The 25,814-nt window shown below is 36.8% G+C and overlaps 2 protein-coding genes across 7 annotated transcripts in view; one reads left to right on the top strand and one right to left on the bottom strand.

Annotated features, from left to right (window-relative positions):
- The first annotated feature begins 1,474 nt into the window (after positions 1 to 1,474).
- Positions 1,475 to 25,814, top strand: part of LOC129236279 (protein RUFY3) — a 43,956-nt gene continuing 19,616 nt past the window's right edge. The window contains exons 1-4 of one of the 4 annotated variants that reach the window (XM_054870572.1): positions 9,728 to 9,877; positions 9,991 to 10,671; positions 25,283 to 25,461; positions 25,528 to 25,782. In XM_054870572.1, coding sequence (XP_054726547.1) covers positions 10,170 to 10,671; positions 25,283 to 25,461; positions 25,528 to 25,782 — 936 coding nt within the window. In that variant the 5' untranslated portion in view covers positions 9,728 to 9,877; positions 9,991 to 10,169. Of the gene's footprint in view, positions 1,950 to 9,727; positions 9,878 to 9,990; positions 10,837 to 25,282; positions 25,462 to 25,527; positions 25,783 to 25,814 lie in introns of those variants that run through there. The other 3 variants (XM_054870569.1, XM_054870570.1, XM_054870571.1) reach the window with 3 other exon arrangements.
- LOC129236280 (uncharacterized) lies at positions 22,311 to 24,945 on the bottom strand. Of its 3 annotated transcripts, none has more exons than XM_054870573.1 (4): positions 24,468 to 24,945; positions 23,055 to 24,405; positions 22,603 to 22,991; positions 22,311 to 22,543 (listed from the first exon to the last, which is right to left on the bottom strand). In XM_054870573.1, exons 1-4 carry the CDS (start codon positions 24,870 to 24,872, stop codon positions 22,460 to 22,462), a joined length of 2,229 nt encoding a protein of 742 aa, XP_054726548.1. In that variant the 5' UTR covers positions 24,873 to 24,945; the 3' UTR covers positions 22,311 to 22,459. The 3 variants fall into 3 exon arrangements, with proteins under 3 accessions (XP_054726548.1, XP_054726550.1, XP_054726549.1); XM_054870575.1 differs by having other exon boundaries at positions 22,462 to 22,543; positions 22,608 to 22,991; XM_054870574.1 differs by having other exon boundaries at positions 22,468 to 22,543; positions 22,593 to 22,991.

Genomic DNA, 25,814 nt, shown 5'->3' on the forward strand with positions numbered 1-25,814 from the left:
AGACCAACACTTGGACCCTAGAATGTGTTTGTACAATATGGATATCAATTGGAAGCTGTTGGTGAATGCTTTAGTACAGAGTATTTCTCATGCCGCTTCGTGACTGGGGTCTCAAGATATAGGTCAAAACGTGGGCCCGGGTAACCTTCGGATGTGTATATACAATATGGGTATCAAATGGAAGCTGTTGGTGAATGCTTTAGTTCAGAGTATTTTTCATGCCGCTCCGTGACTAGGGTCCCGAGATAGAGACCAACACTTGGACCCTAGAATGTGTTTGTACAATATGGATATCAATTGGAAGCTGTTGGTGAATGCTTTAGTACAGAGTATTTCTCTTGCCGCTCCGTGACTGGGGTCTCGAGATATAGGTCAAAACGTGGGCCAGGGTAAAATTTGGTTGTGGATGTGCAATATGGGCATCAAATGAAAGCTGTCGATAAGTGCTTTAACGTGGGGTAATTTTCATACCTATTGATGACTAGGGTCTCGAAATATATGCCAAAACGTGGACCCACCGTGTCTTTGCCCAGCGAAGCGGGTCGGGTTTGCTAGTAACAAATATATTTCAGATAATATTGGTATGCGCTTCTGAACCATAGTCTCCTGTCACCGTTGCTGCAGTTTCCGAAATATAAATCGGAAGGGTATCGCAAAGGTATCTTTTGTGTATTAAGCTTCTACTTCTTGGTTATTACTTAATTTGGTAATATTCATATATAGGTTCGAATCTCGTTGAAAGATCAAAATTAAGAAAAAAGCTTTTTCTAATAGCGGTCGCCCCTCGGCAGGCAATGGCAATCCTCCGAGTGTATTTCTGCTTCTCATAAAAAAATATCTGCCGTTCGGAGTCGGCTTAAAATTGTAGGCACCTCCGTTTGTGGATCAATAGCAAGACGGAAGCAAGGACAGTATGAAGAAAGCTGTGATTGCCACAACCACTCAATTGTTGATGGAATATTCTTCATCTGACAGCGAGGATTAAATGCAACAGATGATTGTGGACAAAATAAAATCATGTGATGCTAAGCTCGGTATTTTCCATTTTATTTGCTTATTTATTTAATTTAATTCGGATTAGCTTAACTGAAATTTGTTTTCTTTTTTTGATCTTTCCCTTCAACAATTTAAAAAGTAAAAGTTGCAATTGCCACTGGTTTTGCGATCACGTACTTGTTTAATATTTTTCTCTTTGAGAGGGAATTCTCAGAAATTAAGTAATTGAATAATTTTTACATGAACAGACCTATCACCAAAGTGTAACGAATATATCGACTATTTGCGTTCGCCTAACTGCGTAGTTAGGTATAAAATAAAATAATTACAATATTTAAACTGCAATAAATGCATATGGTAAAGTTTATACATATTTGTAGTAAATACATTTTCTTAAAAATCTGTTAGTACGTTGCCGATTGTTTTATTTCCTTCCTATTAGCACTTTGAGAGCCACTGCAGTGATAACTGAATTGTCATAAACAATCGAAAAAAATTGTTTTGGTTACTTTACCATTTTGTTTGCGTCGAAGGTGTTTGTCTGGGCATTTACAGCATTTATTTAATTTTAATTCCCATTGTCTGACTTTTAAAAAGTATTTTGACACTTGTGTTGTTTTAATTGACGGTGTTTAACAAGTGCTGTGTTGTGTGGGAAAGTGAGTGTTGTACGAAAATGAGTAGTTCCCGTAATTTGTTGTTACGAAGTCCAGATAGTGATGAGATCGTCAGCAATGCGTCCAGTAACCTGTTGTCTGGTTCTCCTTCATTGTCGTCCCTTAACAGATTGCGAGATACTTTCCGACGTTCGGAAAGTATTTCCTCGCAAATTAGTGCAATAGTGTCGAACGCAGCTGGCGTTGTAACGGGAACAAGTAACGTTCAAACTGGAATAGCGTCGGAGGCATCATCAGCTTCATCACAAACTTGTACGCCCAAAAAACGGAAGCCCGGTGAGTTGACGATTTTCATTTATTCATAATAATTTATTATTATTATTTTCATTCTGCATTGTTGGCAAACGTTTTGTGCATATGTACATACTTATGTGCGCATTCCAATAGACATACATACATACATACATATTTATGAACTATAATATATATATCAGATCCAACAGGTGATATAAACGAAAGCTTCCGGAAGCGATTGTACGCACCATAGGAGACTAATTTTACGGCAATGAAAGAATTTATGAATACATCAATATGTTAATATATGCCTACATATACGAGTACATATATGAATATAATTGGCGCACACATATTTGTTGGATGTGCGGCCAAGCCGTCCGTCCAAGTTGTAGTGAGCGTCTTGATGTGCATCCACAAATGTAAGGACCTACAGTTTTATGCTGCCTACGAACAGTAGATGGTTTGTTATGAGGAGCCTTTCTATGCCTAGAAAAATTGTGTTTAAACTTACTATAAATTGACGTCGTTTGTTTTAAATTGTGTTTGAATTTATGATTATTTAATGAATATTACATATAAAATACATAGGACTACCACATTGATTGAAAAATTTTGGTAATAGTCGATAGCAATTAATTTTGAAAGTTCATTTTCAAATTATCTCTCGATATTTTTGATCTGTTGCAAAATTTAAAAGTAATTTTAAGAGGTAGCTGGAGCTCTTCGTGCGCGAAGTGTGGAGATTGGACTTCAATGACGGCATTCGGGGGGCGGGAGTTTAAGAAGGTGGTAAGAGACGCCTGATGAATGCCATTTAAAGCCTGTTTATAAACTGTTGGGTTCCGGAAGTGTGTGTGGTCTTGGATCTCGTCAGTTAAGAGTTCTTCTTAAGGGGGTAGTATGGTATTTTTTTTTTCATTTTTTGTTTTTTTTTTTTGTTTTTTAAATTATTCTATAACATCTTAAGATTATTGTGTGAAAGTTTGAAGTGCATTAGAGTAAAATTGACAAAGACACAAAGGATTAAGTATCTACCTCTCCAACCGGATTTCACGCTGCCGAAATCTTTAAACGCGTTTTTCTCACACTTGCCTTTTTTACGGTCGGTGTCCACTGTAGATTCATATCTACTGCACCGATTCTTTTCAAATTTGGTTTTTTTGTTTCTTTACTTTATTCACGAGGTAATGACGTCGAGTTTTTTTTTTTTTAATTTTGTCATATTTTAAAACAACAAAGTTTTCAAGTTTTTTTAAGGGGTTATATACCTTGTGGTCCGGTGAAATTAGCGAAAGTTGGGTTTTTTTAAAGATATGTAGCAATAATTTTATTGTATAAAAGTTTTTATTATTGGATATTACAATGTTTAAAGAAAAAAAAGGCTTTGTTTGTGTAAAAATATTTAAAAATGGCGGAGTTATGGCGTTTTCCCCCAAGACCCTTTTTTTGGAAGAGGCTTGCGGTGGACGCGATTCAAGTCCACCAAGTCAACTGAAATCAAAAAATCGAAAAGATTTCATTAGTATAGGGTTATATCTTCTTAGTGAACGATCAATATATTAAATATTTTGATTTTTGTGAAAATAGGAACATGTTTTTAAAAAACTCCACTTCTACAGTCCTAAAATTGGCATTAAAAAATTCATATCTGCAAAATAAAAATTTATACATAAAAAGTTGATCGTTCACTAAGAGGCGACATCAATTACGAACAATTTAAAAAAAAAAATTATAAAAATCGGTTAAATACTTTTTTTGCAATCGCGTCCACCGCAAAAGCATTTTTGGAAAAACACGTTTTTGAGATAATCGCGTTTAAAGTTTCAAGCGCCGCATGAGGCCGTACGCTCAGGACGTGACGACGCACAATTTAAAACGCTGTAACTTTCGATCTATTGCTCAGATCTCTATGAAATTTTTGGAAAATGTTCTCAAGGGATTGTACTTTACGATAAAGAAATAAAATTTATTTTGATTTTTTTGAAAAACACAAGGTATATAACCCCTTAATGAAAAATCGGTGTTTTGACTTCAAAGCGCTTTAAAAAATTAAAAAAAAAAAAAAAAAAAAATCGACGTTGTTACCTGCGAAACTTTATTAGCTGATGAAATCAATTTGGTTTTTTGATTTTAGTTGATCCAGTAATGAGTTCTGAGGGACACCGCAATAAAACTTTTTTATGAGACGTCCGCGAAGATTCGCTGCCACCAACTCATTTCTTCATAAAAATCAATGAAAATTTCACACAATATTCTTTAAATATGACTTTATAATGAAGTAATTTTAAAATTTTGAATAAATCAACTGTGTCGACAAAAAAAATTTCGAAAAATATGCTTGTTTTGCACCGAATTAACCATACTACCCCCTTAAGCAAGACATGTTTCCAACATTTACATAAATAACTATAAGAAGCAATGAGTTGAAACAATGGTCATTATTTCATTTGTTGTTAATTCAATCTTTCAAAAATTAACTGGCAAGCAATCAAAATATAACCGTGAAAAGGTTCTTAGCAATGGTTTTATTAGAACTTATACATCTCTTTCGTGTTGAGAGGGAAACTCTCGTTGGTATTATAGGAATTGATACTGATTCCGAATTGAACGAAGTTCTCTAATATAGACTTTCTTTCCGTAGGTGGTTTCTTTCCAATTTTAATGGTATTGTTGGTAGTGGTATAGCAATAATATAAACTTATTTGCATCCAAAAGCAGTCTTAAAATCGGTAAATTGATATTGCGTATTTTCTTAAGTATTTTCCCAGGTGTTGAATTTAACACGCTGAGAAATTCCAATCAGTTCTTTGGCGGTTGGCAGTATTTGTCGCATATTGCAGGATTACCCTTTATCTTTGAGTTCTACACAAACTTTATAGATACTTCGTCATCATATTGGCTAGTCGGTATCTTCAACTCTTCGCTCCCACGTATTGCAGCCTTCTTCTGTTTTCTTTGCTCGCGAGTAGTGCATCGCGTCGTTGAATAGTACGTTCGGAAAAGAGAAGCTGGAGTCAATTGTCAGATTTTCTGGTTGGTAGTGATAGATGCGTCGAGAGTTTGCCCTTCTTTTCATGAAAAAGAGTTTTTATTTAGCAGCTTCTAAACCCAACCCACAACCATTTCTGAGATGTTCTCCCAGGATTCCCATTCTTACTTTTTTCACCTCTAAACGGGTGTTGACTAAAGCTGGTGAGAGTTGGAAACTGGGAATTTGAATCGGATGCAAATCAATCGCATCTTTTAGTGTCTCCGAGAATACTATTACCTAGATACACGTTCAAGGTCAAAATAAAGAATATTTTGCGTTACCTATTTCCGCAATATTTTGTGTACGATATCTCGATATATTTGGGGCCACAAAAATTATATTAATTCGGCTGTTTTTAAAGTTAGAGTTTTGAAAATATTTTGTTTACTTCCTGTTTTGCTTCGATTTATCTCAGAAAAAATTTTTGGATTTTTTGTTGGGCAAAAATGGAACAGAAAAATGTTACTCTACCACTCAAATCAGGACTTAATAGCTCAGTCAGCAGAAAGAGAAAGGAACAACCTTTCTGCTGAATGGCTTATGTTGAGCTTTAGCAAATTCATATCGAAAACACTGATCAATATTTGACCCATGAAAAGGTTTTATCGGCGAATACATTGTTTGATAAATTTGACAATTTAAAAAAAAATGAGCCATTATTCCAACACTTTAAAAGTTTTGTATAAAAGGTGGGAGTGAAAGTCTGTGCCAAGCGTACCAAACTCATTCCACTATGAAAACACGCATGCTATTCTCTTACAAAAACCATATAAATCCAGGTTAAAAAAATTTGTGTATCTAAATATTATATAAAAAGATTCAACAAATTTCATCGAAATTTCTCATTCTAATCAAAATATTTATATCATTTCGAGAATGCAGTTGTATATACTATACAGTCTGTGTCAGAACAAAGGAACCGCGATAATTCATGAAGTCTAAAAGATATATAAATATTTAAAATTTTTTTTTACATGAAAGTATGTACAAAACTACGAGTCGCAATTACTCAATAAGTCGTGCAGTCTCCATCGTTGTCGAGTATAGCCTGGCATCTTCTTCATGCTTTGATCCACCTTTTCTGCGTTGCTTGTCGACAAACAAGACTAGATTTGTGAATTTGACGCACGAGTTGCTTTAAATCATGGACTGGCCTTCCGGCAAGATGTATTTTCATAGTTCCCCACATATTATCAATGGGATTAGCGTCTGGGCCAGTCCAATACTGGGACACCATTTTCTTGTTTTATTGCTTCTCAATGTGTTTCTGAGAGAAGTGGTTTTGATGATGTGGGACGCTGCGATATGTTCGCCTCTTTCAGTCGATGTTCGATGGTGTTGCTACTCACATCTATTCTCTTCTTAGCAAGTGCTAAGAGTAGTCACAAAGAAAGGTCCCGCTTTGGACGAGTACTTTATCCTGCTTTTTTGTCGTCACTCACTTCAAGCCGCGCTCGGAACAATGTCGAACAATATTTTCCGTCAATACCTTGGCGGTTTTCCAACCCGAAATTAAAGAAAATTAAATTTTCTGCAAAATTATTCTGTTATTATTACCAACGTATTACAAATATGACTCAAATCGGCCAATAAATACGCCTTCTAGTTATAACTCGACTCCAACGCCACCTATCGGAACATTTCTTTCCAGAGTATTTCTATTTTTATTGCCAAAACATATTCCAAATATGAATACACTCGAACTATAAATACAGGTTATAACAAAAATTCAACTGAAGCGCCTGATAGAATTAAAATTTGAGCGCCAACTATCACATCCAATTAAGAATCTAAACCATCGACGAACCCACAATCCAACTCAAAACCACACACAAAATTTGATCAAAATCGATCCGTATAATCGACCTTTCACCCAGCCTTCTTAACTTAGTACACACCTGTATGTTACCCTTGTCCTAAGACAGGATATAGGAGATTTCCCTAAATTCAATTACCATGGAAAAAAAACGCGACAGAAAATTTTCGCAGAGAGTTAGTTTGTGAGAAATTTAAAAAGCGTCCGTTTTTTTACAAACTGAGTTCCGCATATGAAAACCGATTTGAAGCAGTGTTCCTATGTACGGACCCCAAAGGTCCGAAAAAGTCATTGAAAATGTTTGGGCAATAGTTAAGCAAAACCTCTAAGGAAAATAAATATGGACGCTCAAACAGTGATCAAGGCAAATCGGCTGATTTGGAGCCGATTACCTCCGCAAGTTGCGCAGAAATTGACACAAAGTATGACTACAAGATGTTAAGCCATTATAGCTAATGTCGTTGATTATACACAGAAATTTTTTTTTAATATATTGCATATAATAAGACCATAAAATACAGTTTGTTTGAATCGAATTGGTCAAATCTTCTAAGTTATGGCGTCTATTAGACCCACTGTACTTACAGATATTGGCAATCATTTTTTTACATAATATTCTTTTTCTTCCTTGCTTTTGCCGCGTTTTACTTCAGATAAGCTCTTCTATTTCGTAATCGCCAAATTTTATTATTTTGGCCCGTCTCGGTGTTTAAATTCACACGCTTCATGTCGCTTTCGATCTGCTTCGCTCATGTATGTTAAGGTCGTTCTGGCTTCCATGGCGTCGTAACGATATTTAGAACTTCCTTTGTCGTATTGGATTCAGACTTCCTCTGGACATGACCATACCGGCCATAGACGGCTCTATTTTCATTACAAAATGTGAGAACGTTGAATTATTAACTTTAAAAATATTTTTTTTTTTCACATTTAAATGCGTAAAAGCATGGAATAGGTTGTATAAAATGGTTTTTCGTAGAAATAAATACTTTGTGTCGTACGAGGTGTGTTGAAAAAGTATCGCGAATTTTGAATTTTCGCAGATTACGTATATTCGAATTTCGATTTTTTTGTGGCGATATGTTGGTACTCATGTCTCTCACTCCTGCTGACGAGTTCGGCCATTTTGAATGTTCAGTTAATTGTTGACAGCTGCTTTGCTTGCACGTGTTTCGGCTCGTCTCCGATTTTTACCTATTCAAAAAGATAGATCAAAGAACCTGTATCAAATTTTGTGTGAAAAACGAAATTAAGTGCGCGGATACATTCCGAATGTTGACTGGCCGAGAAGATGTGAACGACAAAAAATGTGCCAGACGCCCGAGCACTTCAACAACAGACGAAAAATTTGATGAAGGGAAGAAAACTGTATTGGCCAATCATCGAATAACCGTTAGAGAAGTTGCTGAGGACCTAGACATATCGATTGGCTCGTGCCATTCGATTTTTTTCAATGATTTGGGCATGAGACGGGTCGCCGCAAAATTCGTACCAAAACTGCTCAATTTCGACCAAACGCAGCATCGCATGAACATTGCTAATGAGATGTTGGGCTCTGCCCGCGACGACCCAAATTTGCTCCAGAGGGTCATAACTGATGACGAATCGTGCGTTTATGGTTATGACGTGGAAACCAAAGCTCAATCATCTCAATGGAAGCTGCCGCAGGAACCAAGACCAAAAAAGCGCGCCAAGTTCGGTCGAATGTAAAAGTTTTGCTTACTATTTTCTTCGATTGCAGGGGCGTTGTGCATCATGAGTTCTTGCCACAAGGTAAAACGGTTAATAAGGAATATTACCTGCAAGTTATGCGCAATTTGCGCGAAACAATCCGCCAGAAACGCCCGGATTTGTGGAAGAACAAAAATTGGCTTTTGCATCATGATAACGCCCTTGCTCACACATCGTTGCTTGTGCTCGACTTTTTGGCCCCCTGTGACTTTTTCTTGTTCCCGAAATTGAAGAGATCCATGAAAGGACGACGTTACGCTACGATTGACGAGATAAAGACTTCGATGCCGTCAGAGGAGCTGAACAAGATAAAAAAATGATCTTTTGAAGTGTTTCGAATATTGGAAGAAACGTTGACACAAGTGCATAATATCTCATGGGGATTACTTTGAAGGGGACAAAATAGATATTAATTAATAAATAAATAATTAAAAAAACACAAAATTCGCGATACTTTTAGAACAACCTCATATACGTAAATAAACTTAAAAGTTGTTTGCGAGACACTTGTGAATTGTTAACGGTTAATACGACTAACGGGCGAAATTAGGCAAAGATCTTAATTCAAACCAATAGTCGATTTGGAGAGCTACACCAGAAGAAGAGTAAGAAATCGTAGTTCAGCCATTTTCTTCAACGAGTCGCCTAAAATCCTAAAACGTCCTTGTATTCGGAGAATAAAAAATAAGAATTTCAATTTGTTTATAATTCTGAGGTCTTAAAAAATACCAAAACTCTAAACCGCAGTCTGCAATGTCGTTTGCAATTGAAATTAACGATTATTACTAAGCAGGATCGCAAAGCACTAAACAAATCAAAATATTGAGTGTCGGCATATAAAATGTGCAGTAACAGATTTTTTAACAACTGATTCACCACACAACCGAATGGATATGGAGGTATGGAGTGTTTTTTGGCCACCAACAACATTTTGGAGAAAAAATGCTAAGAACTGTCTCTACATGCGCCAAAGTGACAGCGATTGGTGGAAAATCAATAACGCAAACTTGAAAACATACAAGTTGCGAGCGAACAAACTCACCACCGGATGCGTGCGACTTCAAGCAGAGAGACATAAAGGACTCAACTCACACATTTACTATGCTTTTGAGTTGTGAGAAGTGAACGCTCAATGCAGACAGTCATCGGAGAAGTAGCCAGTCAGTCGCAAAATAGATACTATATTTTACGGTGAGCCTTTTGACAAAGCACGACACAAAATTTGCTTGGAAAAATAATAACTTTACAAATCGTCTAATTACTACTCGAGTGGTGAAGTGAAAATTGCAAGCTGATATAATAAGAAAAGTTGATAAAAAATAGAAGTGATTGCAGAAAATATTTGAAAAAGAAATTTGGTCAAAGCACTTGATGGTGCATGCGTTGAAGGTAAATATGGGTGGAAGGGTGGGTGGAGAGTAGTGCTTCGATTTTTCACCAGAGTAGATAATTTTCGCTTACTGTGCTATAATAATGCGTTTTATTTTTTTTTACATTTAAAGTGACTCGGACGCATTGCAAAACTCCAACTACGTGACTAAGAGCATCAGTGGAACAAAGCTATTGATTCGTTTATCAGCAAATTGAACTTTGGGCCAACTGTTTCGATCCAAGCAGACAGACTTACAAACGTGTGGCCTTTCGTACAGCAATTAGTTTATGTGCATCCAATACACGTAACATGCGCTCCCTGGCCGACGAAACCAGGAAATTAACGTTGAACAACAATAACACCGTTGAACAACAAAGCACTCAGACTACTACTACTACCACCACAAAGGTAGTGACACAGTCGAAAAACTCCAATAAGGCCTACAAAATGCAACAGCAAGTCAACGTTACGAACAGCGCCACATCAGGTGTCCTCCAAAAGCAGCATCAGCATCAGCATCAACAACAACAACAAAACAATAACTCTACGACAATTACTTTGCCAAAGGCATCACATGCAAACACAAGCGAAGAAATAGCCGGCGGCGTGCAGGACACCATTTATCTTTGTAACTTTCGCGTATCCGTCGACGGCGATTGGCTATGCCTGAAGGAGCTGCAAGATCTTGACATTGGTCAGCAACATAATGGCGGCACGGCCAACTCCGCGGGCTATGGTGCACAGCGTGGCACACAGTTGGGCCAAAAAAACAAACGCTATTCGGGAATGTCGAATGGGCTGGATGATAATGGTATATTGACAGTCCGTAACTTGCTGGGCCGTCGTTTTAACGATGCGCCCGAACATGTGTACAACAGTTTGTCGTCGCACTTGCTTACCGCACGACATGCACATGCAGATAATGGCTTGATTGGTGTGTTTGGTGTTGGTGGTACTGGTGAATGGTCCAATCACCGTAGGTTGCTTTTTCAAATAATTTCCATTGCTATATTTTCGCACTCACACACACATGTACATATGTAAATAATAGATTCATATTTTGATTTTTTTTCTTTTTTGAACCTCATTTGAAATCAGTATTTTTTTTATTTAGATACATATTTTCAGTTTGTCTTAAATTTTGTTTGAATAAGTTCAAGGACTCATCTACAAATACATGTATGTGTATGAAGGATAGCAACCCTGTGGGAAAACACACTGCCAGAACAATTTATAATTCGCATTTGGCCACTAAGTAATTACGGATTTTTTAGAAAATCAAAGACAATTTTTTCATGGAACTAAATAACTTTATTATTGCCCATTTTGATCAATGACCTTTTGCCATCTTTCAGGCAGCATCAGAATCCCGTGTTCATAAAACTTCTGGTTTTTATTAGCAAAAAACTGAATCAGGTACGGTCTGACATCATCGTCATTATTGAAATTTTAACCATTCAAGCACTTTTGTAAAGATCGCAACAAAAAGTAATCAGATGGTGTCAGGTTAGGACTATATGGTGGATGTAGCAAAACATCCCAACCAAACTCCAATAATTTTTGCCGAGTGGCCAAAGATGTGTGTGACCTTGCAGTGTCATGATGGAATACAATACTTTTTCGATTTGTCAATTCGGGCCGCTTTTCTTCAACTGCATTGTTTAATTTCATTAGTTGCTCAATGTAGGCATCAGAATTGATCGTTCGGTTGGGTGGTAAGAGTTCAAAGTAGACAATTCCTTTGTAATCCCACCAAACTGATAACAAAACCTTGTTTTGATGAATATCAGCTTTTGATGTTGTTTGAGTTGGTTCACCTGAGTTGTTCCACCATCTTTTCCGCTTGATGTTGTTGTAAACCACCCATTTTTCATCACCAGTTATCAGTCGTTTTAAAAATGGATCATTTTCATAACGTTTTTTTAGCAAATCGCAGCTGTTAATGCGTTGCGTTAAATGCGTTTCTTTCAGTTCGTGAGGAGCCCATGTATCGAGTTTTTGAACATAGCCAAAATAACAAAATGTGTTTTATATTTGCACTACGACTGCAAACCTAAAAATTCAACTGAAGCCATCTATGAGTGAAATGCGCAATTAGTTAGTTGCCAACCCAATATTTTTCGAGCAGTTTGTTGTGACACCTGTTATGGAAGATTGTTTTTGTTGTATGAGCGTTTGCATTAACTACTTCGTAGCAGCAAATATTGGTAATTGTAATGGTTGTACGGGCTAGGCTAAGGCCTTTATGCCTTGCGACTAGATTGATCTATTGTGCGCCTCTAATTACTTAATTATAATAATTTGGTATACCGAGGAATCGAACCAGCTCCTTGGAAGGGAGCAATTGCAGGTCTTCCTCCTCTAGTAGGTACGAGCCCAGGATTCTGTGCCTCCTGTGGCCTAATGCCTCACAGTTGGTGATTAAGTTTTCCATAGACTCCTCTTCATCACAGCAGAACCTGCATAATCTTGTACTAGATAACCCTCTTGTGTTAAAGTGTTTATTATAGGCAAAGTGACCTGTAAGTGCTCCACAGAGTAATCTTTTTTTTTTTTTTTTTTTGTAAGTATTTTATTTGCAATCTATCTTAAAATAATGATATTCAGCAAATTAGGTCTTATTATCTAATAGCAGCGGTAGTATTTGCATAAATGCAAAACTACTTATAAAATTACGATATTTGTTCTAATATTTGATCTTAAGTGTATTAAATTTCAATTGTACTAATGAGTTGCTTATCTTCATATAGGAACTTATGTATTTTGTTTTTTATTTAGTGTTGATTAAATAATTTAATTCAGAAAAATTAGAGAAATGGCAAGTCTAAGATATGATTACGCTTCAGTCGTATTGTTTCATTACTTGAGTCTAATAAGCATATAGCATTCGTATTTACATGGTTTGACAGCCGTGCAAGATATCTGTTAGAAAAGTTTGGAATTTCACTCTTTACAAATGGGATATCTAAGTCCTTATGTATTGCTTCATTTGTGACGAACCAAGGGGCGTTAACAAGTGCACGCAAAGTTTTGATTGGTAGCGTTGCAGGATTTCTATATTCGATTTGCTAGCAGTTCCCCAAAGCTGTATACCGTAGGTCCATACAGGCTTTAAAATAGCTTTATATAGTCTTATTTTGTTTTCAAAACTAAGCTGAGATTTACGACCAAGCAGCCAGTGCATTCGCTTGGTTTTATTTTTAAGCTGCTCTTGTTTGGCCTTAATATGGGATTTCCAAGTAAGGCGTCGATCTAAATGCATTCCTAAATATGTCACCTTGGTATTCATTGGTATTACAGCATTATTTAAAAATATTCTAGAGCAGTTATCTTTTCTTATCGTAAAGGTGACATGGGTAGACTTGTCGGAGTTAACTTTGATCCTCCATTTATCAAGCCAAATTTCTAATATATTTAATTGGTTTTGCAGCAAAGAGGATGCTGTTGCAGGTGAATCGCTAGAAGCTATGAAGGCTGTATCGTCAGCGTAAGTAGCCACTTCAACTTCTTCTGTTATTGGCATGTCGGAAGTAAATATTGTGAATAGGATGGGGCCCAACACACTACCCTGGGGCACACCAGCGCTAATATTATATATTTCTGAAGACGCATCTCGGTGTCTAACATAAAAGTGCCTTTCACTCAGATAGGATTTAAGGATCAAATAGAAATGTGCTGGCAGGAGTTTTTTAATTTTGTATAGAAGTCCCACATGCCATACTCTGTCGAATGCCTGTTGAACATCTAAAAAAGCTGCAGAACAGTATTGCTTCCTTTCTAGTGCATCCCTAATTACATTTACAACCCTGTGGCATTGTTCTGGTGTGCCATGTCTTGCCCTGAACCCAAACTGATGTTCGGGAATGATGTTGTGGTCCCCAACTACTGGTAACATTCTCTTCAAAAATATTCGTTCGAATATTTTCGAGAACGTTACAAGCAAACTAATGGGGCGGTAAGACTTAAGAAAGTTTTTGGGTTTATTTGGTTTTGGCACCATAACAACAACAGCACATTTCCATTGTGTTGGGTAGTGATTTATATTGAGAATGGCATTGTAGATTATTGTAAGGAATTCAATAGCTTTCTCAGGTAGAGCTTTAACTACTTTACTATCAATGCAGTCATATCCAGGAGCCTTGCAGTTTTTTAGTCTAAGTATTTCTTCAGATACTTCACTATTTGATATCCGGCTGATCGGAAAATCCATTTGACATGGGGATTCAAGGAAATTTGTGAACTCCGCATCGTCATTGGCGGCAATTGGAAGATTTGGCTGAAAAATTTGATAGAGATGTTTGGCAAAAGCCTCTGTTTTACTTTCATCGCTTCTGCACCATACCCCATTAGAATCCCTAATGCTGACATTACGCTTGATCGGCCGCTTTAAATATTTAGTAGCCCTCCAGATTTTGTGTTTATCGTTTTTTGTAGGTTCAAGTGTTTTGATGAAAGAATTAAACGATTGATTTCTGAGATCAGATAGTTTTGTTTTGAGTTCTTTCGTAGCTTTATTCAGTGCTCTTTTATTAGCGGGGTATCTGTTTTCCTGCCAGATTTTTCGTAATCTTCTTTTTTTATTAATTAGAAGTAGTATTTCAGGAGGGACTTGTACATGGTCATTAGAAGGGAGTTTCTCTCTCAAGGGGCTCGACGCTGCCTCATGAATAACATTAGTGAATGCTTCTATTGCTGCATCGAGTTCGACTCCTGTTTCTATTGACATTTTTAAATCTATATGTTTATCTATGCAATATTGAAAAGATTTTAGGTCAGTTTTTGGGGTAAGGATCTTATACATCTTAGAAATATTGTGGACATTGTCATTGTACGTTACAATTAGAGGCGAGTGGTCGGAACTAAGCTCGTTACTATGCTGTATGCTCAGCCTTCGGCTGGGTATACCAGAGTATACGACAAAATCTAGGAGATCCGGAACTTTTCTTGGATCGCTTGGCCAATATGTCGGTGTGCCTGTTGACAAAATTGTATAGTTTTTTTGGGAGATGCACCTTTGCAGCTCTCTTCCTTTCGGGTTAATGAGCCTAGAGCCCCACCATGGGTGTTTTGCATTGTAGTCTCCGCCTACAAAAAATTTAGAACCGAAACGTTTAAAAATTTCAACGTATTGGTCAGTTTTTATACTAAAACGTGGAGGAAAATATACTGCGTAAATTCGTAGATATTGATCGTCACATTTTAGTTTAACCCCAGCAGCTTGTAAATATTGCTCTCTGACTTCTTCTAAACCTTCGTACTTAAGACCGGACTTAATCAAAATTGCAGATCCCCCATGGGCTTTGTTGTCTGGATGGTTAGCACAAATGAGATCGTAACCGATAATTTTAAAATAAGTTTTGTTAGTAAAATGGGTTTCTGACACCAATAAAATATCAATTTGATTTAAATTAAGGAACATTTTTACTTCCTCGGTGTGGTTATTGAGTCCATTGGCGTTCCAAATAGCTATACGAAGATTTATTTGCATAATTTTTCTAATAAAGTGGACATTATATTAAACAAACTTTGAGTAAGCTCAAGTTGTTTGGCAAGTAATGTTTCAATTTTTTGAAGTACATTGTTTTCTTGGCCTGCATTACTATGAACGCGTTGTGCATAAGTAACATTTGGATTGACAAATTGGTTTTCAAAAACTGGAGTATTATTTAGTTGAGGAAAGTTTTGAGGAGTATAAGAGTATGTGGGAACTGTGTGTCTTTTGTCTGGCATATTTGGTTTTTTCACAAGGTTTTGGTACACTTTACATCCCTTATAGTTCGCTGGGTGAGTAATCTGAGGCCGTTTTTATCTAGGGTGAGAGCAGATTTTGCTCTTTTGGCATTGAAGTTCAAAAAAGTTTTGGAGTGATTAAGGCCGCTTGTGCTGTTCCAGTGTTCACTGATTTTATTTTGGATCCATTTTTTGGTTTCCCTTTTTATGTTATTTTTGTTAAAGCCTAAAAATGGGGTTGGTCCAATAAATAGCCCTTTTGATCGCTTTTTGGCATAAAGGCAGCAAATCTTACCGGAAACATTGCTCTGTTGATAAAAGTCTAGATATCAATAGATATCACACATTTATGAATTTTAATTTAATATAAAAAGTTATAAGAAGCTATAAGAAATATAATTTTAAGTTGCATTCAACCATACGTAGAGCCTGCCGTACACGGACATACCTAATTTGTCGTTTATATTATCGGTGTAACACCGCAAAACTGCATGGAAAATGCATCTAATAAAACAAAAACGTACACTGCTCAAGTAGTAGCTATGGGAGTAGTAGTAGCGCAACAAAAGTGAGAGTAGTAGCGGTAGTTGGAGTTCGCATGAATTATTTCGCTAGAAGCGATTCCAAGTTTTCTGCTACTACTCCAACTACAGAGAGTACTGAAAAATTTTTTGACTAGTAGTCTGAGCTACTAGTAGACACTTGGAGCTGAGTAAAACCATTGATAACGCGTTTTACACTACCTGCTCCACTACTCATCTGTTCAAGTTCAGAATAGTACCGAGAATAAAAAGGAGAACTAGAAAGTAGTGGAGCAATTTCAATCCCTGCTACTAACATTCCGGTCAACTTTGATTATTTCTGTGATTTTATCGGCATTATCGACATTTCTTTTAACATCAAAAATGATTAAACGTAACGACGAAACCAAAATTGCACGTAATTACAATAGTCGTTACAGTCTCGACCATAAACTTTAAATTGCTGATTGATACTTTACGCAATATCGATCACTACAGCCTACTACCGAGGAAATAATGGATTTATTTTTCTCCAAATTTTGTTTGTTTGCTGCAATATTTAATAAAATTATTAAATTATAAATTAAATTATAATTTTCTGACCTCATTTGCATGCCAAAAAATTTACATACCATGAATTACTTGTACTTCCATTTGGAAGAAAACTGCCTGCTCATGCTTTCTAATGCGCAATAACTATTTAAACACTAGACAGTAAGTGAATTTTTTTTATATAAGGAAAACGTGAAATGGAAAGCACTTCGAGTAAGACTTTTCAAAGCCGGATAACTTTTTAATAATTTATTTGCTTATTTTCTGGTTGAAATCGAACTGGACCGTTACGAAACTTTTTACATTTTGTACCGATCATCCCTTCAAATTTTATTAAATGTTAGAAAAATTATTTCGCACCCCACCATGATTCAATAATAAAAGATTTGCTCAGTAATCAGCTTTCTCATTCCGTGTCAAATCGCCTCCCTTAGGCAGACACTGAGTTGCTAACTCTAGAAATTTTTAACAAAAGTGGAAGAAAAGTAAATTTTGGAGGAAAAATATTTCGTTTTCAAAAGGGTGTGTAAGCACTTGCTCTATCCATAACCAAAAATGTATGGAAAACATCCTGACATACAGCTTAAATCCGGATATCATAGAGCATCTTTTTGGGACAATGAACGTGAATGCTGAACGTATTGATAATAATTAATCACAGCCTCCGGATGGCAGATGGTTTTTTTTGAGAAGTTTTTTCATGGCAGCAATACACTCGGATGCCATTGCTTGTCGAGGAGCCACCGCTATTGCAAACAACATTTTCAATAATTTCTTGTGTCATGTCGGGAGTAGTTTGTCAAGTAGTTAGGAATGCAAGAATAATCGCGACTTGGGGGTGAAAACCTCAAACTTATGTGGGTGTAGCATAGTAAAACAAGGGGTGTGTATGCTCACAGCTTATTTTTAGTCAACTAAATTTATGGTGAGTTCGCTTCTCCTCTGAAAGGCTTTCATTACGGTCATAATTCTTAGGTAATAAATAGCGTCATATTGGCTAACCTTCCCAGATTCGTGATCAGTTTTCAATTTAAAAATTAATTCTTAATTAATTAACAAAATACTAATCTGGGTTTAACTTAATATCCTTTTTTTAATATCATTCCGGGCAATTCGCGTTTGTACCATTTATAATTTAAGTTAGAACAAAACGTTTTTTCCTACCATTTTTACCAAAAAGGTATTTATTTTTTCCACTTTCATCCCCTTCTTAAATACGACCTTTTGTAAGGGAGGGTCAGAATTCTAATATCGCAAGTGAGCAAACCTTTAATAATTGAATCATGGCACCCCACATTACGTCGTGGAATTGTCAAACAAAATTGTATGATTTTTTTTAAATTTAGATTAGAAAAGCATGCACATTCATGTAATTAATTAATTTATTTATTTTCATAAATGAGGTTGTACCATTAGGGCTCAGTCTTTTACAGTACATTAACAAGCATTAAATTATGAAATTCTTTAAAATACTTTAAAAAAACTTTTTACTTTAACGCCTTTGCCTTAAAAATCTTATTCAAGTTGACGAAGGGATAAAAAAAAACTTTTGTCTATAATAAGTTTTTTTTGGTTGAATATTAAAAAGTGTTTTCGATATGAGACTGCGGGGGTGGATCAATAAGTCTCTGCAAATTGAAATAAGGAGCACTCTAATCTTGTTGTGCCATATGAGCTAACTACACTTTCTCTAATTTTTGATACTCTTCAACTGATTGTATTTCTTGATTCTGTATTAAAATTAACGTTGGGTTCATCGATAATCTCTTCTTACCACCCAAATTTCTTATCGCCATATGAAGATTTTTTATTCGTCTCTGCGGTGTTGTAATGAATCCACATTTCCTTAACGGGTACGAAAATGTACAGAAACTCGTTCGGCTAGTGATTTGAACGCCAAATATTGTTTTGAAGTTGTTAGACGATGGTGTTTATTGTCAATATTGTGTAGGCGCGGCACTTACCTTGTGGATAGCCTTCTCATATCTAAACACTTGTAAGAAAATGAAATCTCTGACCTATACGGTAAGCTTCATTTAAATTTACGCACCTTCACTTGCCGCTCATTTAAGGCACCTCTCTGCTCTAGAGACGTGAAAATTTACTAAAAACAATCGGTATCAATTGAAAATCGTTTTTATTCATTAGATCAATTTATTTACAAAAAAAAACAATATTTTTTTCAATGACAACAATAAAAAAAATTGCTTCCCCTGACGTAATACATCCCGTCGATTATTCATCAGGAGATATGTCGCTATAGTGGGTAGCAGATTTACAAAAAAAAAAAATTTTTTTTTCTAGATATTTTATCTGTTTGTGGCAAAACAAAAAAAAAAAAGATTTTTTGTCAAGTTCTCGCTCTTAAAAAAAATAGAAAATTTTTTTATAAAATTATAATTCTGCTATCCGCGGGAGCCACAAGTCTACTCAATACCATATTATATAATTTTAAAAATTCAAATCAATCGGTTCAGTACTTTTTGAGACATTATTAACGCCAACTCGGAAAAAATAGTTTCGAGAAAAACACGGTTAAACACGCTAATACCTGGGCGTCGTACTCCAAACCGGGCTCCTTTTAAAGAACTGTAACGTCTAAACTACAACGAATTTCAATATCAAAATTTGCAAGTATATTTTTGAAAGTATAAACTATCATAACATGAAAAAAAGAATCGTTTTTTTTCGAAATTCTAGACCGGAAAGTCCCTTAATATAAAAGCGTTTATTTTATCGATTATATTTGTTGTCATGACCCAGTTAGGTAGCCAGAATGTTCGCCGGAGCTTTTGCTGGGACAATCCCATCGAAAGTGAGTACATTAGTGGTTCTCATTCCTTTCCTTCGTTTGCTTTATCTTCCATTGGAACATAGGTCCTCGCCCATAATGATATACAAGATTTTCTTTGACGGACGTAACGCTTGTTTCGCGCAAAAATAGAGTTTAATGGGCTAACGAAATTCACTTTTTCTATTTTTACAAAAAAGATCATAGGATTCAATATAAAATGGTGTAGGAATAGGTAAAGATAAATCGTGTAACTCTGTAAAAAAGTACTAGGAATAGGTTAATAAAACACTAAATATTTACTATTCATTAATAATATTGTATCACCTTCAAAGTAGGTCACTTATATACCATACACGAATAGTCCGATCATTAAAATATTTTTCAAATCTGTTTGCTGTTTCCCGCACGAATTTTCTTTTACAAGTATCGACTGAAAACTGAGGCATAAAAGTGTAATTTGAGTTTTTAAAAAATCTGGCAATTTTTCCTAGAATTTTCTAGTCCCTTTAACCAACTCTTTAAATCAATTTCCGTTACTTTTTTAATAGAATGTGTTTACTTTTGTTCGGCATATTTTGTTTGTGACTCACTTTACTTGTATTTTTTTCACAGCTTCTTAATAGCTCACTAAAAAATCACAACAAAAAAATCAAATCATTCACTTCTCGCGAAAATCAAAACATTTATAGACTGGCCCATTTTTCAGAAATAACACAATTTTTAAACTAAAAATTTCTTCAACTAGTTCAGATTTTCTTTGTAGGTGTGTTTATTAATGTATGTAGATATGTGTGGGTATGAACCATGTGATGTCTATCGTTGATGTTTCAATTGCGTGAGGCTGATATCATTCTACGTAAGCTTGCCGTTAAACATTCTCATTAAAGGCATAACTCATGAGCAAATGTGTTTCATAGATTGTTTAGCAGAGCGACAGGTGTATTAGTTAATAGTTGACTTGTTTATGCATCCATTTAACATAACTTATCTCGTTTCTAGAGTGCATTCAATGTTCCAAAGTAGCAAAAGTGCTCTCTTGAAAGCATTCATTGAAATGTGATTATCTATTGTTGAGTGGTGAAAAAGTACTTGCGATGAAGTGGCCAATAAAAACTCAAGTATGTAGCAAGGACATCACAAACGTAAATGTTTAGTCAATCCAATTGGCTATTATTATTAAAAGCAATGCTGTCTTTTAAGTCTTCAATCATAACTGATGCGTCAACGCAGATACGCATGACCTAATCGGAGGACGTCAAAAGTGCATCTTAATAATATGATGATTTCCCTCACTGTGCGGCATGTTGCACCCTCTTGGTGAAACCATTTAGCACTTTGACACTTGGTATTAATGTGTGAACCGAAAAGTTGCGATTCATTCACCTGATACTCGCACAAATATCGGTAACATTGGCTCAAAAATCTGTATTGTACACTTTTTCGGGATGTACAGTAGCCTCACGTACAAGAATTGACTTTTATATTTTGTGCTCAATAATGAAAATATAGTAAAATAGTAACGAAACTGGCTTTATTGTTTTTAAACATATTTTCCTTGGAAGTCAATACACTTCGACATTCGCTTGAACCAATTTTGAAAGCACTTTCGCCACTAAGAAGTGGACACCTCGAAAACTAGCTGATCAAAGGATTCAACAGCTTCTTCAGGCGTTGTAAGTAACTTCGCACTCTATTTTTGATGCTTGGGAACAAAAAGGAGTCATTAGGTACCAAATCAGGGCTGTAAGGTGAGTGACCCATTAATTCGAACTTTTGAGTGCTCAAAAACTCACTTGTGTAAGCCGCATTGTTTTAATGAAGGATAATTCGTCTTTAGCGGTTGGTTTTCCTTAATTCTGCGGCAAACAAATGATTGCGTACCACTTAGAATTAACTGTTAAATTTCTCTAGTGGTACAGTTACGACAGATTTTCCGAAAAATAGGCTTTGAGGTGCTTCTTCCGCAAACATATTTTGTTGGATTAAGCTCGTCCTGGAACACTCATATTGTCGATTGATGATTTGTTTCCGGCTCATATGCATAGATCCAAGATTCGTCAGCTGTTACACAAATCAACACGAGTCCCTTTTTAGACACTTGCAAAATTATGCGGTAACCAACGAGAACAAATCTTCTTAACGCACAAATGTTCACGCAATATTGAAAGGTCTCACTATGTCCAAGGATGCCTCTATCTTGTGACATTTTATGTGAATCATCGATTGCTTTTGGCTCTATAACCGTTTTTGGACGGCCTTCACGGCCCGGACGAATTTCATCCGGCTAGAATCGACTGTCTTCAAACAAACAGTCGGCGCACTCGCGTATCGGCACCCACATCACTGTTGACAGTTATAATTTCGAGGTTGTAAAAGACTTCGTTTATTTAGGAACCAGCATTAACAGCGATAACAATGTCAGCCTTGAAATCCAACGTAAAATCTCTCTTGCCAACAAGTGCTATTTTGGACTAAGTAGGCAACTGAGCAGTAAAGTCCTCTCTCGACGAACAAAACTAACACTCTACAAGACTCTCATCGTGTCCGTCCTAACGTATGGCGCAGAAGCTTGGACGATGACAACATCCGATGAAGCGACGCTTGGACTGTTCGAGAGAAAGATTCTGCGTAAGTACGCGTAGAGTTGTAAAGGCGCAAAATATAAAAGGCAACTCTCGTAACAAAGCAGGTATTTTCCAAAACGCGCGTTAACTCAGATATCCCCTGCCGAAAGCTCTGCATGTTCTACGTAATTCATCTCAATAACCGAAACTATTGTACGTCGTAATTTATCGATTCCCCATTCAACTTTGCCACTTCATATTTACCATTCTATCCTTCGCATATCTTTTATTGGCTACTCGCGATAACCACATTTTATTTCGTAAAAACTAATTTAATAAATAAATGCAAAAATAGATAGAGTTACTTAAATTTGCGAAACTCATGCAATAGATATTTAGAAAAATAAAAGCCCATTTGGTGTAAAGTTATCTTGAATTTTATGTATCGTACATGGTTTCCCAACTACGCGAGCCTTTCGAGCGATCCCTCGAAACCGTACGTTTGCAACGCACTATTTCATTCTGTAACCAAAAAATATATATTTAATATGGATTTATTTGAAAATGATACCTTCCTATACACTACTCTTCTTATTATCAGTTGGGACAGTTCGTTGAATACCCAAACGTCTGGTGCTATCCGAACCGGACGAAGTTTTATGCTCTGCTCCACCGCCCATTCTGCTTTTCGGAGGCGATTTGGATTTGGCAGGAGCTGACTTAGATTTCGTTGGGGACGGTGATGCTGCTTTTTTCTTCTTTTTCTCATCTATCGTGACCACTTTCTGTTTGCCTTTTTTCGCTTTCTGGCGTACTTTACTTTCGGGCTCGGACGAGGAGTAGTAATCGAGTGATGTCGTTTCGATAATGGGCGCACTTTCCGATTCCTTAGTGGCACGCTTAGAGCAAGGAATGCATTTAGCAGCGGGTTGGCAGGCCAGTGACGACGTTGAAGTGGACGTGCGACGGTCTGGAAAGTTGAAATGATTAATTAGAGCGGTTTTATTTTACTTTTTACGTTTGTGGGAACTACGTGGTTGTGTCGCAATGACCGATTTGGTATCAGGTTTGATAACAATCTCCTCATCGTGTGGTTTCTTTCTGCAAATCAAATAATTACACCATGCAGGACATTTGCGCTTTTTCTTTGGTGGTTTTGGTTTGGGCTCTTTCTTCGTTTTTCGCTTACGATATCTCATTAGCATAGCGATAAGCAAAATGATCAACAATACGAGCAATATCAGTCCAATAATACAACACAGGTATTTCAGATAATGTTTCTGTTGTTCTGAAGATAATTTCATTAGCGACCCAGCTTCACCATGTTCATGTTTTCCACCCTTCGTTTTACACTTTGATTTTTTTGGTTTCGCTTGCTGGACTTGCTGGTTTTTTTGAGTTTTTGGTTTTTCGCATATTTTTCTACTTTGCAGCTGTCTATTGGGATTATTGCCATTGTCGTTGGTATTTCTCTCAAACCAACGTTTTCCATTAATCAACGTTTGCCTGGCTTTTTCGTGCATCTTATATTCTAATGCCTTTCGTGCAAGTTCTATGTCGGAAAACCCATCGTCGTTTCTACTTTCCTCACGTACAAGTTCTTCCATTTGGCCGTCACTTTCAATATCCGTCGCTTTTCTGCCTCTTCTTAATTTTTCAGCAATCCTAAGTACTCCGCCAAGACCAGGGTAGAATTCTTCGTCGGACAAATGTGGTTTTATATTCTCATTGATCCAAGCTATGAGCTTGGAATTGAAAGTATCCTGTGGCATTGACTGTGATTGGTAGCAACGTGTGACCGTTTCGTAAAATCGTATGATTACGTAAGAAGATTTCATTGATCTGAGGTCATAGTTGCGTCGTTTTCTAAATGGCAGCCATATATTACTTAAACCGTTTTCAATACAATCTGCTTCTAATTTTGGCAACGCCACCAGCATAACATTTTCGTCGCCGTCATTGCTTGGCAACATTTCAAGACGTGCGCAACCAGTTGAACCACTACCACCTCCATTGCCGTCGCCACCGCAGTCCGAGCCCCGTAGAGGATCCACATGAATGTTCTCCAATTCCTCAAGTAAAATGGGCATTTTCCAGCCATTACCGTTCGTGTTCAGAAAGGACTTGCATTGTTGATACAAATCCACAACACTGCTGACCACCTTTAGACTTGCTTTGCCACCGTAATAAGAGTACTTCGCTACTGGCAGCAAGTATGAACGCAAGTAACCGCCGAGCATATCGTAGTAGGCCCTATCAAGCACCCTTCTCGTAGATTCGGGCAGTTTTTGTATCAGCTCATTGCCATTATAAAAGTAATTCAATAACATGTTTATCATTTCATCATTGAGCAGGCACTTCGGCAGATCTTTTGGCACAAGATACTAAAATTATAAAGAAATTTGAATGCTGCCTTCAAACATTTACTTTTAATGAACAAACTTGCCTCGAAATCCCTGCGTGCGGACAACAAATTCAAATCTTCCGGTGAAAAACATTTTTTACGTACACTGGAAAAAAGATTCGAACCAACAAAATCATCCAACTCCGTTTCTGCTTGTTTCTCATCTTCGATTTTACGCGAAGCTTTGAACTTTCTTGTCGGATTTGCGCCAAGGTCGGACGCAAGTGAAGTTAGTGTGCAGGTACTGTCGTCATTTAACGGATGCTGATCGTTAAGCACGTGAAAATTCATGATGCCCTGATTGAATTCGGAGTTAAGATCGGCAGCCAGCTTTAGACCATTCGCAAACTGACTGGGTTGCTCGATAGTTCTCAAGTCGAAGTCGTAAACCGGGCAACCGCCTGGGCAAAGCAACGTCAACAGCACTAAAGATACACATATTTTCATTGTTTCATGTGAAATAATTTTTTTTCCAACTTATACTTTCTTGTTGATTGACGCTGGCTACAAAGTCAAAGCTCGTGCGATCAATCAAATTGCTTTTACTATAAATTTCTATGCTTCTTAAAGTTTTCAGTTAATTATGCTTTTCGAATTTGAATGGTTTGAGTTGCAAGCAAACTTTATATGTATGCGCGTGGCAATCCGCTATATGACATTTAATATAAATACTAGTAAGTGTGAATGTGGTTGTAGCTGCATATGTATGCAGCATAGATGAATATATAAGTATGTACAGTTTTGAATGCAGCTCTCGACGACGCTGATTACATAAGTACATTTAGCATTCAAATCTTCTGAATCGGCCTTGGCTCTGCAGTGAATAATGTTGCATGTTTGTCGGTGTGTACTTTTAGCTCGCGATCCAGCCGAAATTGAACGCAGTAATTTGGTAAATATTTGTAAGCTCGTGGTGAAGGAGTTATTGGAGCAATCGTTGCGTTTCGGACGTATGTTGGACTCTGACCATCTACCGCTGCAGCACTTCTTCATTGTAATAGAGCACGTGTTAGGTCATGGTTTGCGTCCAAAGAAGGTGTGTAAAGATGATTCTCCGTTCGCGTGAGTGTTGCTACTACATATTTCTAACCAATTTTTCTAGGGTCTTTTGGGGCCACGCAAAGAATTATGGGACCTGCTTCAAAGTGTAGAAAACTATTGTCCTGAATCGCAGGACATAACAGCGAGTGTGCGAGATCTTCCCACGGTGCGTACACATATAGGACGCGCTCGAGCTTGGTTGCGTATAGCTTTGATGCAAAAGAAATTAGCTGATTATCTGCAAGCGCTTATCGAGCATCGAGACGATTCGCTCTACGAATACTATGAGCCACATGCGCTGATGATGAGCGACGAGGTGGGATAAAAGCAATGTCTTAAAAATATGTA

Source organism: Anastrepha obliqua, chromosome 1, assembly GCF_027943255.1.
Source record: "Anastrepha obliqua isolate idAnaObli1 chromosome 1, idAnaObli1_1.0, whole genome shotgun sequence".
NCBI classification, from domain to species: domain Eukaryota; kingdom Metazoa; phylum Arthropoda; class Insecta; order Diptera; family Tephritidae; genus Anastrepha; species Anastrepha obliqua.